This window comes from Phalacrocorax carbo, chromosome 1, assembly GCF_963921805.1.
Source record: "Phalacrocorax carbo chromosome 1, bPhaCar2.1, whole genome shotgun sequence".
NCBI classification, from domain to species: domain Eukaryota; kingdom Metazoa; phylum Chordata; class Aves; order Suliformes; family Phalacrocoracidae; genus Phalacrocorax; species Phalacrocorax carbo.
In genome coordinates this window covers 200,081,225-200,107,323 of record NC_087513.1, presented here as the reverse complement: position 1 = coordinate 200,107,323, position 26,099 = coordinate 200,081,225, and the positions used below count along the sequence as shown (strand labels likewise).

Below are 26,099 nucleotides of genomic sequence, written 5' to 3'. Positions count from 1 at the left end.
CATGTTTTTGTTAGGAGAAGAATAATAATACAGATTTTATCTCTGGTCCTTATTGTGTAAAAAAAGACTAATACAGGGAGACACTAATAATATATTTTATGCTAAAGAAGCATATCTCTGTTGAAGGCATGTCTGTGATGCCTGTAGGGAGTCTTTGTGCAAAGGTGGGAGTATGAGCTGAGACTTCCATTTCAGTGGGCCTGAAGCTGTGTCACAAAGTGTACAGAAATTCCAGGCAGGTTTTTGACTGATAAACATTCACTACTGTACCTCAGACTTCTTTGTCCCTTGAACTCTAATCCGTTATCAAGGAACATACATATAACTTGGAGGGCCATTCCACATCTTTGAATTCTCCCCCGTTTACAAACACCCGTTTACAAACACAATGAACTGTGAAATTTTTGTTGTACTTTTGAAAATGTAATCTTACCTCAAACAGGGGAATGTTTTCTCATCAAATTTGACTTCAGCAAGTACCTCTGAATCTTAGTTATCTTAGATCTTTTTGTAAGCTTTCTGAAAAATTACGTCACTTGATGTGAAGCAAATTCCTGTCTCCAGTTCAGAATACAAGAAGTGAAACAAAAATACCTCTCTCCCAATTCAGTAAGGGCAATACGAAGTTCCTAAGAGTGTAAAGAATAGTTGGGCTGTGTAGCCAGAGTACTCCCCCAGCCTGATTTGTAGCACAAGAACTTCCTGAACCAGAGGTGGTCTTTTTGTAGGTAATTCCTTCCAATTTTTTTTATACCATGAATTTGTCCAATTCCCTTTTTGAGTCTGTAAGCTTTTACTATCTAAGAAAACCCTACAACAAGGAGTTTCACAGCTTAATTCCTGCTGTTTTAAGAGCCATTTCCTTTTGTTCATTTTGAACAAACCATTCTAACCCCCTATCTTCATTTGTTGTTAGTTCTGATCTTGGAAAAACCACTGATCACATGTTCCCTGCCCCCATTCTCCATAGTGAGGTGATGTTTTATAGTTATATTTCCAAACAGAAATAGCTGTTTCATAGTCCATTGTTGTATACAAGAAGTCTTTTTCCCCCTCTCATGGATCACCTAACATCTATATTTTGCTGGTAATTTAATCAGGTTTTTTTTTGTTCCATGTATTGTTTGTCTGCAGTTCTTCAGTCTGTCCTCCTTTTTAGCACATTGAATAACTCAATATCACTAGATTTTATGTTCACTGCTCATTGCTTTCTCAAGATTAATATCTTTTGAACAGCACAGATGACTGGATCTTTGGAGGCTTTTCACTGGTGACCTAACTCCACTGTAAAAAGTGGCCCATTTATTTCTCTTTCTGTTGCCTTAGTTCTTTATCCTTCCAAGAATCAGGTATTTTATTTCTTGCAACTTAGTTTCTTCAAGAGCCTTTTGTAGAAGAACCACGTCTCATGACTGTTTGAAATCTGTTGGAGTAGGCTGAATCATACAGATCTTCATTTGCTTGTTGAATTCTTCAAGAAGTTCAGTTCAGTTGGGAAATGGGATACATTTGAGGATGCTAAAACAGTTGGCTGACATATCAAAGCCACTTCTGTATCATCTCGGAAAGGTTGTGGAGATGAGGGGAAGTCCTGATGGCTGGAAGAGGGCAGTCACACCCGTTTACAAAAAGGTCGAAAAGCAAGATCAGAAACTACAGAGCAGTCAGACTCAATTGAGTCCCTGGGAAAATTACAGAACAGGTCTTTAGGGGAGCTATTGCCATGCACATGAAGGAAAAGAAGGTGGTTGGTAAAAGCCAACAGAAATACACTATCATGCCTGACCAACCTGCTTGTCTTCTGTGATGAAACCGTTTCCCCAGTAGACGTCGGACAAGCTGTGGATGTCATCTACCTTGATTTTAGCAAGGCATTTGACACAGTCTCCTACAATATCCCTCCTGAGAAGCTGGTAAGATAGAGACTGGATAGATAAGCCACAAGGTAGGTGAAAAACTAGCTGTAACTGCTGAGTTCAAAGGGTAGTTGTTGATGATTCAAAGGCAGCCTGGTAGCCAGTCAGAAGTAGAGTTCCTTGGAGTTTATTACGGCGTATGATGCTACTTCTGTGACTGAGATCTGTATGACAGGACTGAATTTCCTCACCAAATTTGCAGATAACAGCAAATGGGAAGGAGATAGATGTTCTGGAAGGAAGAGCCACCAGCCACAGAGGCATCAATAGTTTGGAAGATTGTGCCAATAGGAATTGCATGGGATCAGTTGGAAGTCCTTCACGTGGGATAGAGTAAACTCGGGCAGCATTACAGGGAGGGGTCTCAGTGGCCGGGGTGTAGCGTTGACAAAAAGGACCTGGGGGTCCCAGTGAACAGCATGCTAAAATGATTTCACAGTGTGTACCATTGTAGGAATGAAGGTGAACCATGTCCTGGGCTGTGTCACCAAGAGTGTAGCCAGTAGATTAAGATATTCTACTCTGTTTGGCACTTCTTGGCCCAAACCTGAAAAAATGTGTGAAGTTTTGCTCCACCATTCAAGAGACACTGAAAAATTGGAGAGGGTCCAGCAGAGGGCCACCACAATAATTAGAAGGTTGGAGAACTTGGCAAAGGAATAAAGGTTGTAGGGATTGGGTTTTATCATCCTTAAGAAGTGAAGGCATGGGGGGATCTAGTCATAGTCTTTCAATACCTGAAAGGTTGTTATAGTGAAGATGGAGGTAACTCTGCTCACAGAGATGCACAGTGAAAGGGCAAAAGACACGGCACATATTGTTTCAAGGGAAATGCCATCTGGATACAGAAAGAAAACTCTTCACCACTAAACACTGTGAACAGTGTGCCCAAAAAAGTGATGGAAACTCCCTTGCTGGAAATGACTAGTCAAGACTCAGTTTAAGAGAGTACTGGAAAACCTAATCTAAAGCCCTGCTTTCAACAGAAGGTTGGGCTAGACAGTCTCCAGAGGTTCCTTCCAGCCTTGACTTTTCTGTCATTCTATGTCCTTTTACAAAAACTATTCTGGCTTTTTGTCATATTAATACATCTATTCTATTTGTGGGTTTTGTTTTTGGTTTGGCTTTTTTTTTCCCCTAATCTGCCCACTTCTGATAAGAGTCTTGCTGACCTGTGCTTCCCTGGAACTTGTTAAAATATCAGTGTCACGTCTGCCACCTGCCACTCCTCTTACATTAATGCAGTTTTAAGCAAAAGCTTTTATACCTCTTTTAGTAGTTCAGGTATTTCATCTGTGAATTGGTGTAGACCTTTTTGAAAAATACATTCTGATCCTGGTGAGTTAATGGTTTTCATTTTGTCTATTTGTTGAGTAGCCTTTGTTTTTGGCAATTCAATAGCAGACAGACCTTTGAATCCCTCATAAAGAAAAGCTTTGCAGTGGGACTCTTCAAGCTCCTCCACAGTGAACACAAATGCAAATTATTTAGATTTTTTTCTGCTTTATCTTCTCAGAGTGCTATTTGTTTTATAACTCTATTGTCTTTTTATCAAGTGCACTGTCTGGTGGCTAACTGCTCCTAATATGGTTAAAAACTGCTTTTTTATTATTTGTTGAGTCGTCTTCAAGTTGTTTTGGTTTTTTGGACAGCCTGAGGGTGGGGTTTTATTTTTTTATTTGACAGGATATGTTATGATTTTTTTAAAATATATTTTCTTTTTCACTTGGGCAAAACTTCATTTTGTCTACTGATCTGGTAAAAATCTCTTCACCATCTTTACCTCTGTCTTCAGCTATGATGGCTTGCTTAAGGTATTTTTTGGAGGGTAATAAACATTTGCTTTGAATCCAACTACAACATTAAAAAATATAGCACTTCAGAAAAGCTGGAGAATTTTGGGCCAAGTTTTCCATACATACCAGGGCAAAATCAAGAGTTGCTGTTCCTCTTCTGATTTTCATGATTGCTCCATGAATCAGTTGATGAGGGCCTCCAAAAATTTCGTCCTTCTCTCACCTTCCAGTGTTCCGTTTACCATGTCCACATAAGGAGGTTTTGTATTTTTGCAGCCTATGATATCCTTCAGTACTTCACAGTCAGCGTTGCCATCTTGATCAGGTGGTCTTTAATATATACCCTATGCTAAAAGTGCTTTGGAAACTTGTCTTACTATACAGTTAAAGCTGACCTTCCAATCTGGAGGCAAGTCCTTTGGTTACCTGCTGCATCATCTTCTCAGAGAGCTTTTAATCAAGTTTATATGTAGAGGTCTGTCCGAAAAAATTTAATGATCACACATAGTTATGGCAATTCTTGAATGTTTCCTGCACAGTGTACTATGGTATTTCAGACTAAATGGGGATATTAGAAAATACAGTTCTGGAACCATGCTGTGAATTTATTTCATTTTTATTACATTTTGTCATTGTTTTATTCTGTTTTTCATTGTTCAAACTGTCAGGTATTTAAAAATATGTGCCTTCCTTTAGTCAAACATAGAATGTGAATGTGATTTAAGGTATTGACTACTGTAGATGTGGATGGTGAACTACTCTGTAAATACATTACACATAATAGGCCTGAGTGATTGAATTATATTTAAGGTTTAAAAGCTTTATATATTACGTACCTGCTATGTAAAAAGTATTTTTATTTGATGCCTTGCTCTTTTTTCTTTTTTTTTTTTCCAAAACTTGCTTTCTCAAAGGTTGAGAATGATCCTCACTTGAAATTGATGTATACAGAGTGTCTGAGGCTATGTGGAACCTGGCTAGCAGAAACATGCTTGGAAAACCCTACAGTCATCATGCAGAAATACTTAGAAAAGGTGCATCCAGTCTTTCAAATGTGCAGTCTTTGAGATAACACTATGCTTAAATATGTTGTTAAAATGTCAAGTAAATTTTACAATGCAGCCTTTATTTTTCTGGATTAAAAATATGGATTCTTATAAAAATATTATCGTTTCACGTAGTACTGTATAACATTGTAATCTTATAAAATATTCAGGATATGACTTTACAGAATTCCTAGTGAAACTTCTGTGTAATACTGGCTTAAAGGTTCAGTGATAATGACGGCTAGTCCTGTCTCCCTTTCCTATGCCACCCCATCCTCTCCTCCTCAGGACAGATCATTCACTTAATATGTTTTCAGTATGGGAATTGTATTTGCAATTTCTTGCAAAGAAATTGCAAAGAGATTTGCAATCTCTTTCCGGTTGCTGGAAAGTCTTGTACTAGTGTTTCAAAGTGCTGTAATTTTTTTTAAACTCTTAATCAGTAGTAGAAACATTTTTATTAATATTTGCCTACTCTGCATTTCTTTATTTCATGGTAATTTGTGAAACCCTATGTAGTTGTTTTTCTCTGTTACTCTTTACATGGTTTCTTCACTCTGATGATTAAACTTTCACATATTATTTCCTTCTCTTTTTGGCACTTTTTGAACTGCTTTTTATTTTTTCTTCTCACCAATTTATGATAGAAGGTTGTAAAACTATTTTAAAACTTCATGCTTTGTTATTCTAAAAGATAGATAACTGTAGGAGACTCCTGTATGGTTATTAAAGCTGTTTCATACAAGATATTTTTGCCTGTTTGCACTGAAACACTCCTCAAAGATTAAATTAATTTAGGATAAAATATTCAGCCTATGTTCTATTTTGTATGCATATATATTCCATAGGCAACATTAAATAACCTGTTAGAGCAGATAACCCTGCCTGAGCAGGGGAGGTTGGACAAGACGACTTCCAGAAGTCCCTTCCAACCTCAACCATTCTGTTTCTCTGCGATAATAGAGTTTAGTCAAGTATTATGCAGCACTGTTAATCTGATTATCAATCTTATCATCATTGTAACTTCCATTTTAGGCTGTGGAAATTGCTGCAAGCCACAGTGGAGAAGGCAGCGATGAGCTGAAGAAAGGAAAGATGAAAGCTTTCCTGTCTTTAGCTCGTTTCTCAGATAATCAGTACCAGCGTATTGAGAATTACATGAAATCCTCAGAGTTTGAAAATAAGCAGGCATTACTGAAGAAGGCCAAGGAGGAGGTTGGCCTCCTAAGGGAGCGCAGAGTTCAGACTAATAGGTGAGCATTCAAATGGAGAGGTGGTGACTACGAAGCCATCAAAGGCTCTGTCTTTACTAATTCTCTGTCTCTCTGGGCAACTGGTACAGCATGGGTCACATCTCTACAGCTGAGTTTTCCCTTCTCTTCACAAAATAGTGGCCAAATCTGTAGCGCTTGTTGCATATAGTTTCGGAACTGTGCCTGAATGTGGTCTAGGAGAGTGCCTAGATAGCATGAGCCAAAACTAAGCCGAGGAGTGTTACAGCAGTTAAACAGTATGGATGATCATGGGCCAGAATTTACATTTATTCCCTGAAGCTGTTTAGTTTGTTTGACAGAGAAAACGTTACAGAGTAAAAAAATAAATGTTTGAGATTTTTCTTCATGACACGTTTGGTGTAAGTGTAGCATTCATCTTAATACAGAACTCTTAAAGATTTAGTAAGAGCAATTGCCAAGTGAGCTAAAGAATTTGGACATCAGCAGTTGGAAACTGAAGTCCTTACACAATGATCTGTACTGGATATTCTCATTTACACCAGTGCTGAGGTTAGATCATAAAAAAAGAAAAAAGACACTGACTGAAAATGTACTTAGAGTGGAGGGTCTCTGTGGACATACACCAAAGAAATAGGTCACACAATTTGGTTTCTTAGTTGTTTATTTTACTGGGCTTGTACATACAAAACAAGTTAAAAAATGTTAAATTAGTAAGCAAGAGAAGTAGGGACAGCCTTGCTTGTAAGTTCGTTAAGAGATAATTTGTTGTTTAAAAATCTCTGTTCCCATAGATACACAGTGAAGGTTCAGCGAGAAGTTGAACTGGATGAATGTGCCATACGTGCCCTAACTGGGGATCGTGAAAGTTTCTTGTGTAAAGCAGTGGAGAACTACATCAGCTGTTTACTAAGTGGAGAAGAACATGATATGTGGATCTTCCGACTCTGTTCCCTGTGGCTTGAAAATTCTGGAGTTGATAGAGTCAATGAAATGATGAAGGTATATGTCTGCTGTTGCTTTTCCTTATTACTCTTTGACGTTAAATTATCCATCTTTCTCTGCCATCTCCTTCCATGTTTCTAGAAGATGAATTACAGTGCTGTGTAGTATGCTTTACTATGTATCTCCTTAACTTTTCCCTCAAAACTTGCTTTTTTCAGTAATCGTTGCTCATCAGTTTTTTGTCAGACAGCTGTAATCCTCAATGCATTTTAATTTAACTTAATTTAATTTAGCATTTTAATTTGACAAGTCTGTATGATTAAGCGTATCTCATGATCTTTCACTGTCGTCACCTTGTTCTTCACATACCTTGGATACTACCCATCATCAGTGTCCTTTAGTATGTCATTCTCATTTATATAATATATTCTTTTAGGTGAAAGGATGTGCTTTTAGATTGTCTTTACAACACAGTAGCCGTGGACCAGTAAAGATTTCATTCTCAGGCTGGTTCTGTCATTTTTAGGTTCATGTAGGAAATCTGTTAATTCTTACCTGAATGATCTCTTTATAACAGAGATATGTATAATTTAATTCTTTGCTTTGTGTTATAATTAGAAAAATAGAAAGTGTTTCTTTGCTCATATTTTTAACACACATTATTTCTTGTCTTAAACTAGATTGTGGGGTTTTTTTATTAGGATTGTCTCTTGCCACAAAATCTAGAAATGAATTCTGAATCAATATATCTAAGCTCTGCTCTAACAGAATAGAAAATAGTAGTTTTCTTGTGAAGGACTCATAGCATTCAGGAGACATGGACCAAGATGATGTGATACTCACTGGATTGCCATTTGATCACACAGCAATGATTACTCTCAGTTTAAAAAAAAATACAAAACCACATTGCTAGCCCTTGCCTCGTATTTTATGATTACAATTTTTGTGGTTTTTAGTACAGCTTTCTAACGAAATTTTCTCTACTACAGAAAAATGCAGAGAAGATCCCTTCATACAAGTTTTTGCCTCTGATGTACCAGCTGGCTGCTCGGATGGGAACCAAGATGATGGGTGGTTTAGGATTTCATGAAGTTCTGAATAATGTAATTTATACTTTTCGTACCTAAAGATATCTTGATTGGCTTAATAGTGCATACTTCTAAACAATGTGTATCTTCCTTTGTGCAGTTATAGCTAAATGAGTTATGTAGGTGATAAAGGTGTATTAAAAATGAGTGGTGCAAAATCAGCATAGTAGGGGGAGAGGTTTGGGGACTTTTTTCCTTGCTACTTAATTGATTTTCTTGTGGTATAAGAATAGTCTTATGCAGGTAGGAATATACTCTGTATATATTTTAGTAATGGAAATACCATCTAAGTATTACTTTTTGTTTCTTACTACGAACCTTAAAAGTTCAAAAGAATTCATAATGTTAAGTAATTTTTTTTCCTCTGTATGGTTTTCAGTAATTGGATCTTTTTGTTTTTCTTGACAGCTAATATCTAGAATTTCACTGGATCATCCACATCATACTTTGTTTATAATATTAGCTTTGGCAAATGCTAGCAAAGATGAACTCCTCACAAAACCAGACACAATAAGAAGAAATAAGTTAATTAAAAATGCACCGAAAGAAATCTCCCAGCTTGATGTGGTGACTACAAATAATTCTATTCTATTAATTACATTCAGTCCTTTCATTTTGTTAAAAAAAGAAAAAAAAAATTGTCAAAGGGTATTTTAGTGTACAGCTCATCAGCTGACTTTTGTTAAGAAAGAGTAATAGAAAAAACCTCTGTTTGTGCATACATTGGTAATTATTATTGAAAGAAGTAATTATGGGGTTGAACAAAACACGGTTAATATTTTCTGCAACAAATAGCCTCAACTATTCCAAAGAGTTTTGTGATAAATGTCCTTGGTGTGTAATTCTGTAAAAGGCATTTTAAATGCAACAAAGACGAGTGGGTTTATTGTTAAAAGTACATACTGAATTGAGTAATTTTTCTGCTTTCAGTGATAACATCTGTTCTATCTAAGTATTTAGCCTTGTGCAGTATATCTTTGGTTAGTTTATATGACCTTTATATGTTAAAAGCCATGATGATGGGTAATACTGAACTGTGGCTTCATGTTAATGTTGTTATTGCTTAATTTTTATTGGAACCTGTCTTTGCAATCGTCTCATATCTAGATTAATGTCCCTGCTTTCCCCCATCACTATAGGCCTGGCATGGTTGGTTGTCATTACCCTCTTACCCCACCCCCACCCCTGATAAAATTTTTCACATTTTTATGTGGCTTTTTTTGCCTTTCTCTCAGATTTGTAGGTCTTTTGTGGTCCCATCCTTAGGAGTAGGATTATGCTAAACTCCCGTAAGTCTCTCGGAGTTAGGCATAGAAGGGGCACATGGTCAGATTTTTGCCTTTTGCGTGCAGGCTTTTTCTTCAGTTGGGAGGAAATAACAGAAGCAGGAAGGTGGTGGAAGACCATCCAAAACTGCCTGTCCCTTTTTCTGAAGAATTTTTGCAGGTTTTTTTGCGATTTGCCTGGACAGATATCCTCCCCTTCCATCCCAATAATATTTTAATTTATTCATTATCTCAGACAACACAGAACTTCTCTTCAAATTATTTCTCTTCATATCACAAAGGACTGTCCATTACTGCCATTTTCTCTGGTTTCATAGGGTGTATCTTAATTGTATTTATTTGACTGTATATTACGATGCATCTTTAATCTTACAAGGTGTAGTTTGCAAGATCTGATATTTGTATTCTGTTGGGTTTTTTTAGGACAGAATGGAGGCTGCTGGCAGGATAATCAATATCATAAGAAAAAGGAGAGCTCATATGGTTAGAAATGTTGAAGTACTTTGTGATGCTTACATCACATTAGCAAATGTAGATGTTACTCCATGGAAAACTCAAAGAAGTAAGTCTTGGAAAAAATTTTTTTAATAGCGAAGATATATTTTATTTTGTTGGATTAAAAAGTACATTTCTAGATATTGATATTTAGTTAAAAGAGATACTGTGCTAGCAGTATCCTGTGTCCTCTTTTTGATAAATGTAGAACCTAGTCTGGATTAGAAGTCATAGTAATTACTTTCATCTTAAGGTTCAGACTTCCTGAGTATGAAACTCCAGAATACTCCAGTTGTCCTGTGGTCATCTCCATCAGCTTGACAGAAGCATGCAGTGAGGTTTTGGGTCCCAAAAGCAATGTAGGCCGTTTCTTGTGAACTTTGATGTATGTTTATAATTCTCAATTTAAAAACATTAATTCCTTTTAATTACAGAAGGAATAAGAATTCCAGCTGACCAGCCAATTACTAAACTGAAGAACTTGGAGGAGGTTGTTGTTCCTACCATGGAAATTAAGGTGACTGAAGTTGAAATAAATGTACTCTATAATATCAAATCTTAGAGTCAACTTCAGTATTTTTTTAATGGCAGTCAAGACATGTATCTCTTCATCAAATTCCCATGTTCTTTACAGGTCAGCCTATCAGGTACTTTTCTGTCAGGTGGGAGATGCAGCGTGAGATGGTTTCCTTAGGCTTTAGAAGACCTTGACTCCAAGTCTTACATTTGCTGTATAGTAGCATATTGTATGAAGATGGCTTTGCCACTGTTACCACTGATTAGTCTTTTGTTATCAAAAGCGGTGGTGAGCTACGTAAATCACAGAGAAGATCTTATTTTGTAGGTGCTAGCTCAGAGTATCAGGGAAGCACTTAACGTACAGAAAATTGTCAGAATTAATAGATATGCCTTTTTAGCTGTTACTAAATGGCAAGCTTATATGTTTTTACCATTCAGTGATGGTGAACAATCCATTCCCATTAGCATAAGTGGTTGATTAGATGGGTGCATAGGCACTCATTCTTAGGTGCCACACACTCTACCTAGGAAACTTAGCAGTTTCAAAAATGTAGAGTTGCTTTTTGGTCCAGCCACCTAAAATTTACATGTTATAAAGCTGAACTTCCCTATGTTGAAATCCCTCAGGCTATGTTTATAAAACTAAATAAAACAAGTCAAGGGGCATTATGCTGTTTGATTTCAGAGGCCAGAAAATGCCACCCATGCTAAATAGCATGTTTGTAGGGCTCCTCTTGGCCCCAGGTGTTGCTCCTTTGTATAACTTGATTTCCTTTTCTTTGCTGTTCTTCTTCTCTAGTACAAACTATCTGAAATAGTTGGAGGCCTGTGATATAAACAGCTGGAGCGATATTTCCCTATAACTGACTGAGTAGGATTGCTTTGTGGCATGAGGATATGGAGGATACCTGAAGATATAGATTCCGTAGATTGCAAGAGTTTTAGGATTGGAGATTGGGTCTATTTGCAGCCTAATGTAAGCCCAATGCTCCCCAACTGCACGTGAACATTTTCTTGAGAGAATGCTAGTTGGGATAGGCTGAAATTATGTCAGAGCTTCTTAACTGGAAGTCTGCAGCACCAGGTCCCCTCTACCAGCGAGGTGAACAAGGAGGAATAAATTGACTCCTTTGCTAAGCATATCTTTTAGCCTTATAGATGATGGAATGCTCATATTAATATTTAGCATATAGTCTGCTCTTGAGGCTTGCAGACAACTCATTGCCACTTTCTTTGAGTGAAATGAGGGTAATATTTGTATTAATTTTAAACTAATTTATAATTTCAGGTGGATCCAACAGGACAATATGAAAATTTGGTGACAATAAGGTCCTTTAAGCCAGAATTTCGGTTAGCAGGAGGCGTGAATCTGCCTAAAATAATAGATTGTGTGGGATCAGATGGTAAAGAAAGGAGGCAGCTTGTTAAGGTAGGTTCTGTCAGTTGTAATGACCTCTCAGAGACTGGGCACACTGAAATTTTTTTTAAGTTCTCATGTTTTCTCGTGTATCACTTCTGTGCCATGAGCAGGCTTTTCACAGTTCAGTGAAAAGCTGGATAAACACGTAATGCAGTGGGTGAGCAATTGGCTGATGGGTCGGGCTCAAAGGGTTATAGTAAATGGGGTTACATTGGGCTGGTGGCCAGTCACTAGCGGGGTTCCACAGGGATCCATCTTGGGGCCGGTACCCTTTAATCTCTTCATTAATGACTTGGATGCAGGACTTGAAAGAACACTAATTAAGTTTGCTGATGACACAAAATTGGGAGGAGCTGTTGACACTCTGAGGGCAGAGAGGCCCTGCAGAGGGATCTGGGCAGGCTGGAGAGCTTTTGTATGAAGTTTAACAACAGCAAGCGCCAGATTTTACACCTGGGGCACGGCAACCCTGGATGTACATACAGATTGGGGAACAAGAGGCTGGAAGGCTGGAAAGCAGCTCTGCAGAGAGGGACCTGGGGGTTCTGGTCGATGGCAAGTTGAACATGAGCCAACAGAGTGCCCTGGCAGCCAAGAGGGCCAGCTGTGCCCTGGGGTGCATCAAGCACTGCATTGCAGCGGGTCGAGGGAGGGGATTGTCCCACTCTGCTCTGCGCTGGTGCAGCCTCACCTCGAGTGCTGTGCGCAGTTCTGGGCGCCACAGTACATTAAGGATATAAAGCTTCTAGAGAGTGTCCAGAGGAGGGCCATGAAGTTGGTGAAGGGTTTAGAGGGGCAGCTGTGGGACGAGTGGCTAATGTCACTTGGTTTGTTCAGCCTGGAGAAGAGGAGACTGAGGGCAGACCTCATCGTGGTCTACAGCTTCCTCACAAGGGGAGGAGGAGGGGCAGGTGCTGATCTCTTCTCTCTGGTGACCAATGACAGGACCTGAGGGAGCGGCAGGAAGATGTGCCAGGGGAGGTTTAGCTTGGCATATCACGAAAACATTCTTCACCCAGAGGGTGGTGGAGCACTGGAACAGGCTTCCAGGGAGGCAGGCACGGCACCGAGCCTGATGCTGTTCAAGAAGCACTTGGTCAACACCCTCAGAGACATGGTGTGAATTTTGGGGTTGTCCTGTGCAGGAGGACAGGAGTTGGACTTGATGATCCTTGTATGTCCCTTCCAACTCAGGACGTTCTAGCTTACCTGACAACTACCAGAGCTGCAACTTGTATGGTCGTGTCTCAACTAGTGGCCTGGAGTGTACAGCAAATGGAAGTCATCGACATTTTCTGTTAAATACCTCCTTTTTTCTTTATTCCCCACATAAAAAGAATTATGATTAAGAGACAATCAAAAACATGCACATAGAAACACAAATCTCTAAAAACAATTTCTTTCTCTTTAAACTCAATTGATTTCATTCTGTCTTTGAATGTAAACATTCAGCAGCTGCTGGAAGAATTCTGTTTTACTGTTAAGTATGGGGTAGTTTTTAAAGTTTTAAAGAGAAGCATGAATCACTAGATCTGCATCCAATAATCAGAACTGCAGTACCAGCTGATGCTGCTTCAGGTGTGTGCTGGATTGCCAAATATGGTGAATGAAACATCTGTTTTTTAAAAGGGTACATAAGGCACATAAGTTGATTGAAACCTTAATCAAATAACATTTGTCAAGAAGAAGAAGAAAAAGGTGATGATTTAGGTTAATGATGGGTCTGCTTAAGCAGCTGAGCACTACTTAAATACAGAGAAAAAACAATTGTTAATTACATTTTGTTACAGGTTTTGTGGAATTTTTTAAAATAGTTTTTTTAAGTTGCTGAACAAGAAGTTGGATGCTGAAAAGTGGTCTTTAATTGCTTTTTCTGTTTATGCTAAAGGGGCGTGATGACCTGAGACAAGATGCTGTTATGCAACAGGTTTTCCAGATGTGCAATACATTGCTCCAGCAAAACACCGAAACACGAAAGAGAAAATTAAGTATCCGAAGATACAAGGTAACCCTGAACAGCTGCTGCAGCAGAGGAATAAATGCTACTGATAAAGCATATTTCCCCACTCTCCTCTTTTTAACCCAAAGACAATATAAAAGTGTATTTATTTATATGTTATTGAAGTAGTCAGTACTCCTTAAGGTATGGAATAAACAATTAATACAATTTAATTACTGGAATTACAACAGTTATTACAATTTATTTTTTTCCAAATCCTTAAAAAAAAGTTCTGATGCCAAATATATATTTAAATACTCTTCAAAGCTTTCTTCATATGAACTTAAAATTGAAGAAAATCATGCACTGTCCTTGAATTGTAAGTTGCTAGTCATTAAACTTGAGCATATGAGTTTGTTTATGAATTCTCATTAATTTTAGTCTTGCGATATTGCTTAAGTAATTAATAATTAATTTTAGTCTTGCAGTATTCATTACAGTTGAATCCAGAAGTGCCATCTAGGGTCTGTTCATGCAGAATTTGAATTGCAGAACTGTTTTTGCTGGAATTGGGAATACAGGCATAAATTCTTATTGTGATCACAGAAAATGTATTTGAACAGGAACTTTCCCCTCCTCCTTCCTTTTATGTGCTTGGGTTTACAATAATAGCTATGAAGGTGACCTCTGATTAAGTACTCTCTACGTGAAAGTTCTTGTCTTTGACAAATGAGAAATGTGCACTCCAGAATCTCTAAACATCTGAATTGCTAGCGTAGTTTCAAGAATTGACATGTGGAGTTAGAGTCACATTTTTTGAATAGTTTTCAGTGAAGACTCAGGTTTTCATGTGTGTAAAAATGAGTGAGAGCAGGGGAAAAAGAACCGGGGTTGCATTATGAGGTAAGGAGGCTTCTGTAAGAAAACAAAATTGAAGGAAACAGGCAGTAGCTATTTCTCTGAGGACAGGAGATCGATGATTCTGGGCAGTTCTGTCTCCTACAGCAATTGAGGTATCTATTACAGCCAGTTAGATGTGAGAAACTGTTCCCTAGGATGGGAAGCAGACTAAGCAAGCCTAATACGTTCGTACAGCTGCCATGTGTTTGTTACAGCTTGGACTTTTCACTTATGTAAAAAATTTGCACAATGCTTGTATTATCCTGTTCAAGCATCGCAAGCTGTTGGCAGTCACAGGTCATCCAGAATACCAGTGCAAACATGCAAATTGAGTATAATTGTGAGGTTGTTACAAAGTACCTAGTGGAAGAAATTTGCAAGTATTTGATAGAAGAACCTTGAATGTATTTTTTATATGTATACACGTGTATTTAGAACATATACTGTGATCAGCTGCACGGTTTGGTCTTTTTAAACAAACACAAATATGCACCCATGCTTTGCAGCATGCATATTTATAGTTGTGTGTGTATAACCCCCCACCCATGCAGCAGCCGTTTTGGTTTTACAGGTGGTTCCCCTTTCTCAGAGAAGTGGTGTTCTTGAGTGGTGCTCGGGAACAAGTCCCATTGGGGAGTTTCTTGTGAATGCTGAAGAGGGAGCTCACAAGAGGTACAGGCCAAATGATTACTCCAGTTATCAGTGTCAGAAACTAATGATGGTGAGTCAAAATAGTTGAAGAAAAATATCTCGCTTATATTCTTTTACACAGAGAACTGGGGGTTTTTATGTATTTACAGAGATTTATATACTATGCTTTTTGTATATAATAATGAATATGACCAGTAGCATGGAATTAGTAGTTCTTCACACTGATCTGAATGCAGCCTTGGAAGAGTTTTTAGAAGATCAAAAATTGCTTCACGAATTACTGTTGCAGGAAAGATTTGAACACAGCTGAATCTCCAAGACATCTGTGAACTCTTTTCTAGAGTACAAATCTATTGGAATTCCAAAATGATCATTACAGAGACCCAGCTGAGTCAGTATAAAGTTTTCTTACAGATTTAATTTATATTTGTCATGTTTCTCATTGCATTGAAAATAATTTTATTTTCATGAATGAACCAATATTCTAAATACTAGTTCTTGAAAATAAAGATATGGCTTTAGAATGCAGATGAGATTAATGTAATGTCTTAACTGCTGTTACAGTGTGAAGGGGTCTGGCTTCTCTGTCACCAGGACAGCCATGTACCCTCTGCTCCCTGCAGTGATCAGTTCAGGGACCTAAGCCAAAAGACAACTAACTTTACGTAAGCTGGCAGAAAAATATCTGGTTCAGTAGGTACAAGTAGGGGAAGCTTCTTTCTTCTGATGGTAGCTGCTAGGTGGGTTCAGCTGGTTTAGTTCAGTTCCACAAACCACCTCACCATATGTTTAGAAAATTGCAAATTTTACCTTATATCACCATGATTCTGCAAGAAATTATTTCATTTTAAATCTTTATAGTACGAGAAGGATGAAAATATATTTAATTTTGGCTTTGTGCAGCTTTTGCATGTGAATGAGTGAGAATGACTCTTGTGGTGACATGAGCCACATCAGATAAGCAAAGGCACCAGAACAGAATGCAAGGGGAAGCATCGCCCAACAAGATGCATATAGCTGTACATGCATATAAAGTAGATACACTGGCCAAACCAAAGAAATGGGAGTGTATTTTTTATGTGTAGCCCATGAGTTGTGTGTGAAAATAAAATTGTTTAGTAAAACAGGTAGATGGGTGCATTAATGATTGCCCTAAAAAAGACATCAGTTCATAGCTCGGAGACAGAAGGGAGGACAGTATTTGGTGGAGGGGAGAAGGGTAGAAAGGAGGAATGTATTTCTTTCAAAGGAAGGGGTCATTTCCTTTCAGAGTAGTCAGTCACGGAGCAAACATTTCTTATTTGTTTAAAGGATGCACAAAATAAACATTCTGAAGAGAAATACAACATCTTCATGAAAGTCTGCGAGAACTTTCAGCCCGTGTTTCGTTATTTCTGCATGGAAAAATTCCTGGATCCAGCTGTGTGGTTTGAAAAACGATTGGCGTACACTCGTAGTGTGGCTACATCTTCTATAGGTATTATATTGAATTATTAACATTGACTTTTTAGATTCTGGAAACAGAGTTTATACCATTTCAGAGGTAATGGCTATTCTGCTTTTGTCACATGTCAGAAAAGGGGGGAGTAAGGGGCAAAAAAAGCTAGCAAGAACACCAGCATTATTTTTGTAATTTCCGATTCACCCCCCCAGCCCCTGCCTCTTTCTGCAGTAGAAAGGCAGAATGAAATTCTGTGTTTCTTTATTTTATAAAGTGGTTTGTATTTTTAGGTTCTGGTAGGGTTTTTTAAAGTTTCTACCTGACTAATTCTGTTGTTTTGATGTAACATTCATTTAATCTGTAGCCGCAAATGTTTTAACAGTTGAAATTGTTAATCTTTTACTTTCTTTTTATTGGCATCATTAGCCATTGCTGAAATGGGGTGGGTTTTTTGCATTTTTTCCTTCGATTTTTCTGTCTTAATAAGGAAATATGTGTACTTGGATAGTGGATTTCCTTCGGATGACTCAGTTATATATTGAGTTTCTGGAAGACATTTGATTAGTAGATTGTATATATTGCAGTAGATCCTATTTTAGGTGTTATGATGTTGTTTATACACCCTCTTTTTGCTGAAAGAAAAAAAAAGATGTAAATCTACAGTTCAGCAGAATTCAGAGGAAAGTTTTTGTAGGAAATACTACTGCTATCCATGTCCATCAGCTAACGGAAGAACAGTAACTAGCATAAATTGTGGCAAGGGAGATTTAGTTTGGAGGGTTTCTATATTTAAGGACAGTAAAGCCCTGAAGTAGGGTTACCTGAAAGATCTTACCACTGGATATTTTTCAAACTGACTTAGACAAGAATCACTCAGGTACTTAGGTATACTTGAGCTGCCCCAGCTGAATTATGGACTGAATAATGGCCAGTCCTGTTTTCTGGATTATATGATACTGTGAGTTAAAGGTTTTCTTTAAAATAGAAATAATAACAAACCCTAATTTTATTGTGCACTTGCTTTTTATCTTTTTTTTTTCTTTTTGAAAGCTGTGAAATTGGTTAACCTATCTACAGAGAGAAATGGGCAAGAAGTCTGTGGAGTAGATAAACCAATACACATCTGTATGAGAATAACCTTTCTGCAGTTGCATTCAGTTAACCTTTTCAGATTTGTGGAATGGCATTTGCTCTTTACTGGAGTGATATGTATACATGGGGGAAGAAATATTCTCACTTCTAATTTGTTTGCATGTGTTACACTGATTCTAATAATCTTCTCTTTGTTAAACTCCCTGGTTTTTATGGCATGTAATTATGGTTTCAGCACTCGCCTTTTTCTTTTAGTTGGCTACATTCTTGGACTTGGAGACAGACATGTTCAGAATATCTTGATAGATGAACAAACAGCAGAACTAGTGCATATAGATCTGGGTAAGTGGGATAGGCAAGAGAACCTTAATTTTTCTTTTCTTCAACATTTTTAAAAACATTATTATCCTTTCATTCAGGGGTTGCTTTTGAGCAAGGTAAAATCCTTCCCACACCAGAGACTGTTCCGTTTAGATTAACCAGGGACATTGTGGACGGCATGGGTATTACTGGCGTGGAAGGAGTCTTCAGAAGGTAAGTGCTCCTATATTGCATGGGGCTAAGGAGGCAGCAGAGTACTTTTGGCATCTTGATTGTTACATGTTAAATAGTTCAGATGCTTGAGAAGAGACTCAGATTTCTGCTGATAATATCCAAACCTAAATCCTGTCCTTTAACTCGTATGCTTTTATTTATATAACCAATTACAAGTTCAGTATTGTTGCTCAGCTCTTCATATTCTTCACAATGGTTTATTATCACCCTCTTGTAGAATCCAGGCATGGCTCAGTGCTTCCAAAGGCTCCACAGCTAAATTTCATCCCTTGATTTAGACTGCTGGATTTTTTTTCCTTCAGAGCTATGTATTTCTTTCAGACCTACACTGCATATTCAGAGCTATTAAGTTTCTTCGGACCGTTTTGTTCTGTCTCTTATTTCTGTTCAGTTTTACGTAAGTAATTTGCACTTTTTTTCCTCTTTTGGATCATACATTTGGTATCATTTTGTAAGTGCAAAATACAAATCCCACAATAGATTTGAGCTGCAAAACTGAAAAATCCCCAAAGGGCTGAGTTTCTATCAGCCTCCACCCTGTCTCCTGTGAATGACTCAAGAGGGCCCTAAAAAGCAGGATGTTTCTCTCATTCAAGACTTTCATGATGTTCATGAACACAGTGTTTGCAAACCCCAAATTTCATGTCTTTAAAAAAGTATGTAGTGTAAGTACATACTTACTGTGTAAGTGTAAGGCCTTTGTAAGGTAGCGATTAACGTTAATAAGTTATAATAAGCTAATACACCTTTGTCCTGTGAAGGAACTGCCACTTCATTCTAAACATGATGCTGTCAAACTCACAGTTTTGTGTTACTTTGGAAAGTTTTGTCCCATGATACAGAAAAACATGAATTGTTTGGCTCCAGCTGAAGTAAATACAGTATAAAAGCCCTGGTGCAGATTCTGTTTCTGCCTCAGCCAGACTGACTTGTAGTTAACAGTATAGGTGTGAGTGCCTAAACAAGTCATCTCAGGGTTGGGTGTGAATATAGTTAACTTTGTTATGTGTGTTCTCATCCTGACATAGGCAGGAGGCCTGATCCCTCTTTCACTGCAGTACTTGTCCTATAAGGAAAGTTTTATGTCCCTTCCACAAGCTTAGTTTACTTGGGAGTGAATGTACGTAGCCATTTCTGCTTCTAAACTCACTGGAGAGATTTCAGAAGTAGCTTAATGTCTCTGGCTACTGCATCTGCTCGTTTCATGTTAAGGAGCCATACCGAGATTCTGCAAGGTGTTGCCAAGCGCCTCTGGCACACACGTTTTCATCCAGCCAAGCAATTCTGCCATCCTGGCATGCCTCAATGATCAGTGTTAACTCAGTGGTTAATTCTTTGTATAGAAACATTTCAGACAGTGAAATGGATAATCTCTTTCCCTCTGGGAATATAATCAGTGAACTACCCGGTCTCCTTCTGGTCTTACATTTCTAAATTTCTCCTCTTTTTTTTTTTGGCAAAATAGAAACATCAGAGAGGTTACTCATTTGTTAGACATTAACTTCAAGAAGGGTACAAATATCCATTATTTAAATGATGAAAATACCATTCCATTTTACTGAAAAGAACCTAAAAATACAGTAAAATATTTTCTAGATGCTGTGAGAAAACAATGGCCGTTATGAGAAATTCTCAAGAAGCTTTGCTGACTATTGTAGAGGTAAGCATTTTGTCATTCTTTCTGATAGTAACCTGCCAGAACATCTTCAGTTCCTTGTCTTTGTCTTTGGATTTATTACTATACCAAATATTTGTGGACGGGTTTTTTGTTCAATTTTAATTTAGTGGTGTTGGTCAAATTTGTTAATTCATGCAATCTTCAATAAAATTAAGACCAGTTTGCATTTTTAATGGGAACTATTCGATTCAGGCATATGCAGTTTTCCCTCTTCAGTATATGAACGCTTCCAGCCATAGTGCAACATTCCTAGCGTGAGTAGTGCCGATGGAATTAAATCCTCTGCGTGAGTCACAAAGGTGAGAATTAAACTGACTTTTAGAAAGAGCTTATACTGTGCATTAAAAAATAATGAAGTGCTTAGAAGTGTATTAAAAAATTACCTTTTCATTGCTGAGATGGTGCTGAGTGGCAAAACTGAGTCAAGTATGAACAACACAAATACCTGCAAATGATCAGATGCAGTTTTATTGTTGGATTGTTGACTAAGCAGTTTAGCCCAACTCCACTGGATTTAAAAAAGGGTCCTAATATTGTGGTTATCGTGAGTGTAACCAACTGAGCGTTTCTTTTCCTGCTAGGTCACCGCACTAGCTGTGATTAACAGTTTATATTAAATAGAGCTTTATTTACTGTGTAGGTGCTGCTCTATGATCCTCTTTTCGACTGGACCATGAACCCCTTGAAAGCTTTGTATTTGCAGCAGAGACTGGAGGATGAGGCTGACATGAGCTCTACACTCAATACGGATCCACAAGAATGTAAAAGAAAAGCCAGGTGCAAGATTTTTTTCTTATTGTCTGCCTACTGTACTATTGCCTTGCTTTACAGTTTTCTTACTGAACATTTCTCGTGTTGTTCAGGATCCATATCTAGTGCTCCTGCTTTTCTTTGTTTTTTATTCTGCCAGCAGTGACGACCAGAGTTTTAACAAAGTGGCTGAGCGTGTTCTGATGAGACTTCAGGAGAAGCTGAAAGGTGTTGAGGAGGGAACAGTGCTCAGCGTGGGGGGGCAGGTGAATCTCCTCATACAGCAGGCCATGGACCCTAAAAACCTGAGCCGACTCTTTCCTGGATGGAAACCCTGGGTGTGACTTGGAAGGGTCCAGCACGGTTTTAGAAGAAACCTATTTTTATACAGCAAGTGTCTTAACATTTCAAATTGGTATTTCACAATTAAAATTTATATCAGGAGCAACCGTGAAAGCTTCTACTTACTAGTATTTGGTGGATGTTTTGGGGTATTTTTTCAATAACCTATTACTAAGAAAACATTTTTTGTCCATTTATGTTCACCATATGGTATAAAACACTCACTAGTGCTTTGATGTTCCTTGTGACCTGCTTGGGCATACTGGGTGTGTTATATTCTTAAAGCCTGAGATTCATCACTTTTGTGTACACGCTAAATAGCTGGAATCTTGTATGTAATAATTCTGTATGGTAACATGACCATGTAGAATGGATGATCTAAAAACCAGGAGTCATGAAATAACTAGCTAAAGTGCATTTCAGAAGCGGGGGGGGGGGGTATACTTTAAAGATAGCGTTACAGTGAATATAAAAGAAAAAAAAGAACTGAGGGTTCTTGGGGTTGGGTTCTTTTGTCCTTTTGTTAAATGGGCACTTCTTTATATAGATAAGGGACTTTGAGCCAAGTATAATACAGCTGCTTTTTTTTCCTTTTGTAAATGAAATTATATTGGTACTTTATTTTTATAACATTACTTCATTAGCATAAACCAGTAACAAATATTTAACTTCTGTAGCTCAGACTTCCTTGGTAAAATAGACTGACTATACAGTGAAGCTTAGCATATGAGATATGCCTCTAAAGCAAATGGTCATTCTGTATCTGGAATAAACATCTGTCGGAAACCCTGAAGTTGTATTTTGAGCACAAAAATACCATTCTGATTGAACAGTTTTACAGAAGACATCGCTCTTTCTTTGATAAAAAGATCTACTGCAACTGGATAGTCAATGAATATGGATAACAGGAGAGTCCACTCAAATGACAGTTTCACTGGTATATTTAATCTTCATCTTTATATTTAAAAATATGAATAAAATTTGGCATACTCTCACATTATCTTAGTTTACACTTTCTGCATTTTTACAGCAGTATAACTGAAGCATTTCTGTTCTAATTAGCATTTCACTGATTATTTTTTGCACTATTTTTATGCTGTATCTTTTTTTATAAGTTAATGTCAACATGGCAAAATGAGTCTTTTGCATTATGTTTTCATGAAGGTGGCATAAATGTCTGTTGATTCTTGGAACCAAAAACACATCCTGGCTTTTCTGTGGGGAAGAACTCTCATCCAGGGATACAGTGATTTGTTCTCTGAAAATGAAACTTAACTGACAGAGCACACACTCTGTGGTGAATTTTAAATGACGCTTAGGAAAGGGGAAAAGTCCTACCAGGCAATTACAGAATGGCAGGTAGGAAAGGACTAAATAAAAAGCACTTAAAGAATTTTTAAGCACAGACTTCAGAAATCTGGTAGTATTACTGGAGTTTTTTCTCATGCTTCTTATAGAGGAATTTCTTTAGGCATTTTTTAGGTCATTTAATACTAGAATCCTAGCTATCTCATAAATGAAGATTGCATAAAAGCACTTGGTATATCCTGTCCTTCCTTCATGAGTTACTGATGCTCTACTGGAAAAGGAATATTTTCATTATGCTGGTCAATTTAGGTTTTTACTTACAGTGAAACATTAATATGATTGTCTCAGGAAAGTCTAACTTCAGAGGAGATAATGTAATTATTCCTCTGCAATGCTGTTAACTTGGTGTTTAGTGCCTAGATTTCGAATGTCCACACATTTTCATTGTTCAAGCTGAATAAAATGCAAATAAAAATGCATGTAGAAATATGTGATTGAAAACTGCTTACATTGTTTGTAAGCTTGTGTAGCAGCAAGACACCAGTTAGCCGACAAACATCTGAACAAACAGTTTGAATTTGTAACAAACCTTAGAATCTCCAAAACACTGCCAAAATCAGCGTGATACAATCCTGTTACTATGAGTTCAACTAATCTAACATTCCTGAGATAATTGTCATCGGTGCAAAGCCTCACATAGCCCAATAGTAACTGTCAGAGACGGTTCTTTCTTTTTGTTCCAGTAATGCCTTAATTTTTAAAAATCAAAATTAGAAGGTGAATAGTTTGCAAAAATGTGTCAATACTTTCTTTGTATAAGAACAGAAAAATAAAACCTGGGTGGAAATGCTGTTTAATTCTGAACAATGATTTTGTCACAAATGCTACTACTGATGGTAGGGTGGATTAGTATTTGAGTCTCAAACATATTTACTGTGTTAGTAAGCTGGAAATATCTGAGACAAGTCAAGTTGCCTCTTTAGCATTTTTTTCTTGGAATGCATCTTAGTAATTTTAAACATTTACATTTAGAAAAGACAATTTCTAAGAAAAATAAGCCTGTGATCTAGTAGGAAGAGTTTTTAAACAGCAACATGTTATTTGAAGTTAGCCTTTTCTGGTGAAACAACTGTTGGAGAAATGGCCTCAGGTGTATGAATTGTTAAAAAATTGTTAGCAGATAAACCAGTTTTAATTATATACCCTGACTGAACTTTTCCATCAGCAAAGAAGTCTGTCCCGTGAATAGGAATCAGATTAAACTAGCCACCTGGTGAGGTGTATTCAATTTAAATAAAACAAGGATGTGAGTCTTCTTCAGTGCAGATCTAAAAACTTCTGTTCTTACAGATAAAACCACCCAAAAATAATTTTCTCAGTAACTATGAATTAATTAGGTCACTATTCCATGTTACTATGAAACTCTTGAGTTTATAAAAAGTATTCAGTACTACTAAATGTTTTTGAATGTACTAAAATGTTATGCTTCCGATTTTCAGGGGACAATGCACTCTATTCGATACTATGCATGTTTACGTATATATTATCATATTCTAACATGAATATTATACAATCATTGTTACTAATTTTAGTCTTTATGAATATTGTTATTCCATACCTCCACAAGTGGAAATGCTTCGGTGACAAAGGGCCAGTAAAGACACCTTTGTAAACAGGTGATCCCTGAATCTGCCTGGGGAATTTGGTTGCATGGTTGTTAAGGGACGACACTGTAGGTTTTTACTGCTACTTCCACGCCTGTGAATTTGAAGCTAAAGTAGGGCAGTGGTGTTGTCTTGTGGAACCTGCAGGTAGCCTGAAACAGCTCTCAGGGAGAGATTGCCTCATACTAGCACTTAGTGATGACACTTAAATATTAGCATTAAATAAAATTGTTCATTTCAGCAGGTAGGTTGAAGAGTGAAACCACAGTAAGAAAGCTGGGAAGCGTGCAAGGGATGGTTTAGGTTCTCTTCCCACCACATTTCAGAGCCTTACCTGTATCCTGATGGTATGAGAAGATGAATGTGTTGCTCACGTAACATATGCTCTCATCATCTGTCCTGCACATTAGCACTCTAAGTACACCTGTACTTCAGTTTTCAGAGCTGCATTGTGAGTAATGTCAGCAATACCTTTAAGGGCGCACACAGCTTCTGCTTTCCCCACTCCCTCATTCTTTCCTCACTACTGTACATGCGTCCACAGAAAATGTGGTGCAAAGCAACTACACCCTTCCTGGCCCTGGAGAGTTCCTGCCACAGCATCCATAGCTGTTTCTCCTTCCCTCCGCACCCATTTTGCCAAACACACAGTGATTTAGTTGCCTCGGTTGCTGTATACCACCTATGCTGGATGCAAAGCAGAAAGGATTATAACAGAATGTGACTACCTTTTGAAGGTAGTTGCATTTGAAGGTACCATTTGAAGATCCCCCTTCTGAAGGAACTTCTCTTCTTGGATTGAGTTGTGAAGAAGCGCTCCACTCCTTTCTTGGCCATGTTGCACCGAGCCTTCCCTGCGGCTTCTAGGATGAGGCAGCCTTACAATGCGGGTGTTCAGTGGTGACTGGCTGCTCCTCCAAGATCATCTGTTAACTAGCGGAATTTGACCAAGTACTATTTTTCTTCACAGACAAGGTGGTTTTTCTGTGATTAAAATGGAACTGAAACAGTGCTGGGCATACTCCTCGTGCACATGGAGAATGGGAGAAGGAAGGTGTGGGAGGAGAGGAGGGAAACAGCCTGCATGCTTTTCTGACTACTGCAAAACAAAGTTTTCTAGCCTCCAGTCATAGGGCATATTCAGTTTGACTGTGTCTCTGGTTTATAACTAGTGCTCTTAATGCTAGTTATTGCTAACTCACCTCGCTGTTCCCAGAGCACGACTTGTTCTACAAGTGCAGAAAAATCTTCCCATAGAGAACATGTGTTTGACTTGGAGGAATTTTTTAGTATCTTCACCCCTTCACCCAAAGCCCCTGTTTTGTGCCCCCACGCACCACGTTTGCTTTCACAAAAGCAGAGAAAATTCAGCTTACGGACTGGCAGTTTTGTGCTCTGGAAACTAAACAAATGGCATAGCAAGAATGAAGCCATTTCCTAAAATGTAGTTCTGCTTCTGCATCACGGCTAGAACTTGTTTTATAGGAAGTTAGATAGCTATCACGCATCTAAAGTTCTTCAGCCTTTGATGCCTTGATCAGCATTATGGAATAGATTCTTCTGCTGGTCAGGATTAATTTCTTAGTATTTGGAAAAATTCCTTCATGCTGTGTGAGATGTCAGCACCTGATGTGCCAAAATGGCAGTTCCTTACGCTGAGTGAAGTCTGTAGAGTTGTGAATTTGGTGCATCCTTTCATAAGGGACAGTTAAGTAGTTTTCTCACATCCGTTATATAAGCGCATATATATATGTTATTGAAGTACCTACTTAAAATACTTCCATCTGAAAAAATCTAATTCCACCAAGAAATCTTTTCAGTTCTCAATGGTCCCTCATGAACCCACAGCATTTTGCTGTCCACTTTTTATTAATGATTAAATTATTTTTGTACACTATATAACCTCGATATAGGGAAAGTACATTCCTGCTTTTATGTGATTTTTTTTTCCATCTAGATAAGGTTCTGTTAGATTGTCACCAAAGATGTTAATTAAGACTTCCACATGAAAAACAGCTTTGCCTCCACATGTACTT

At 37.8% G+C, this 26,099-nt stretch overlaps 1 protein-coding gene across 4 annotated transcripts in view; it reads left to right on the top strand.

Annotated features, from left to right (window-relative positions):
• The window catches only part of ATM (ATM serine/threonine kinase), an 82,953-nt gene extending 59,697 nt beyond the window's left edge, over positions 1–23,256 (top strand). For 2 of the 4 annotated variants that reach the window (XM_064441247.1, XM_064441245.1), the window contains 16 exons: positions 4,627–4,746; positions 5,794–6,011; positions 6,785–6,992; positions 7,925–8,038; positions 8,432–8,590; positions 9,733–9,871; positions 10,239–10,321; positions 11,612–11,752; positions 13,632–13,748; positions 15,154–15,303; positions 16,545–16,710; positions 18,022–18,108; positions 18,186–18,300; positions 19,918–19,981; positions 20,640–20,776; positions 20,910–23,256. In XM_064441247.1, the coding sequence (XP_064297317.1) occupies positions 4,627–4,746; positions 5,794–6,011; positions 6,785–6,992; positions 7,925–8,038; positions 8,432–8,590; positions 9,733–9,871; positions 10,239–10,321; positions 11,612–11,752; positions 13,632–13,748; positions 15,154–15,303; positions 16,545–16,710; positions 18,022–18,108; positions 18,186–18,300; positions 19,918–19,981; positions 20,640–20,776; positions 20,910–21,093 (2,202 nt within the window). In that variant the 3' untranslated portion in view covers positions 21,094–23,256. Of the gene's footprint in view, positions 1–4,626; positions 4,747–5,793; positions 6,012–6,784; positions 6,993–7,924; positions 8,039–8,431; positions 8,591–9,732; positions 9,872–10,238; positions 10,322–11,611; positions 11,753–13,631; positions 13,749–15,153; positions 15,304–15,522; positions 15,625–16,544; positions 16,711–18,021; positions 18,109–18,185; positions 18,301–19,917; positions 19,982–20,639; positions 20,777–20,909 lie in introns of those variants that run through there. The other 2 variants (XM_064441246.1, XM_064441248.1) reach the window with 2 other exon arrangements.
• Positions 23,257–26,099: the final 2,843 nt, after the last annotated feature.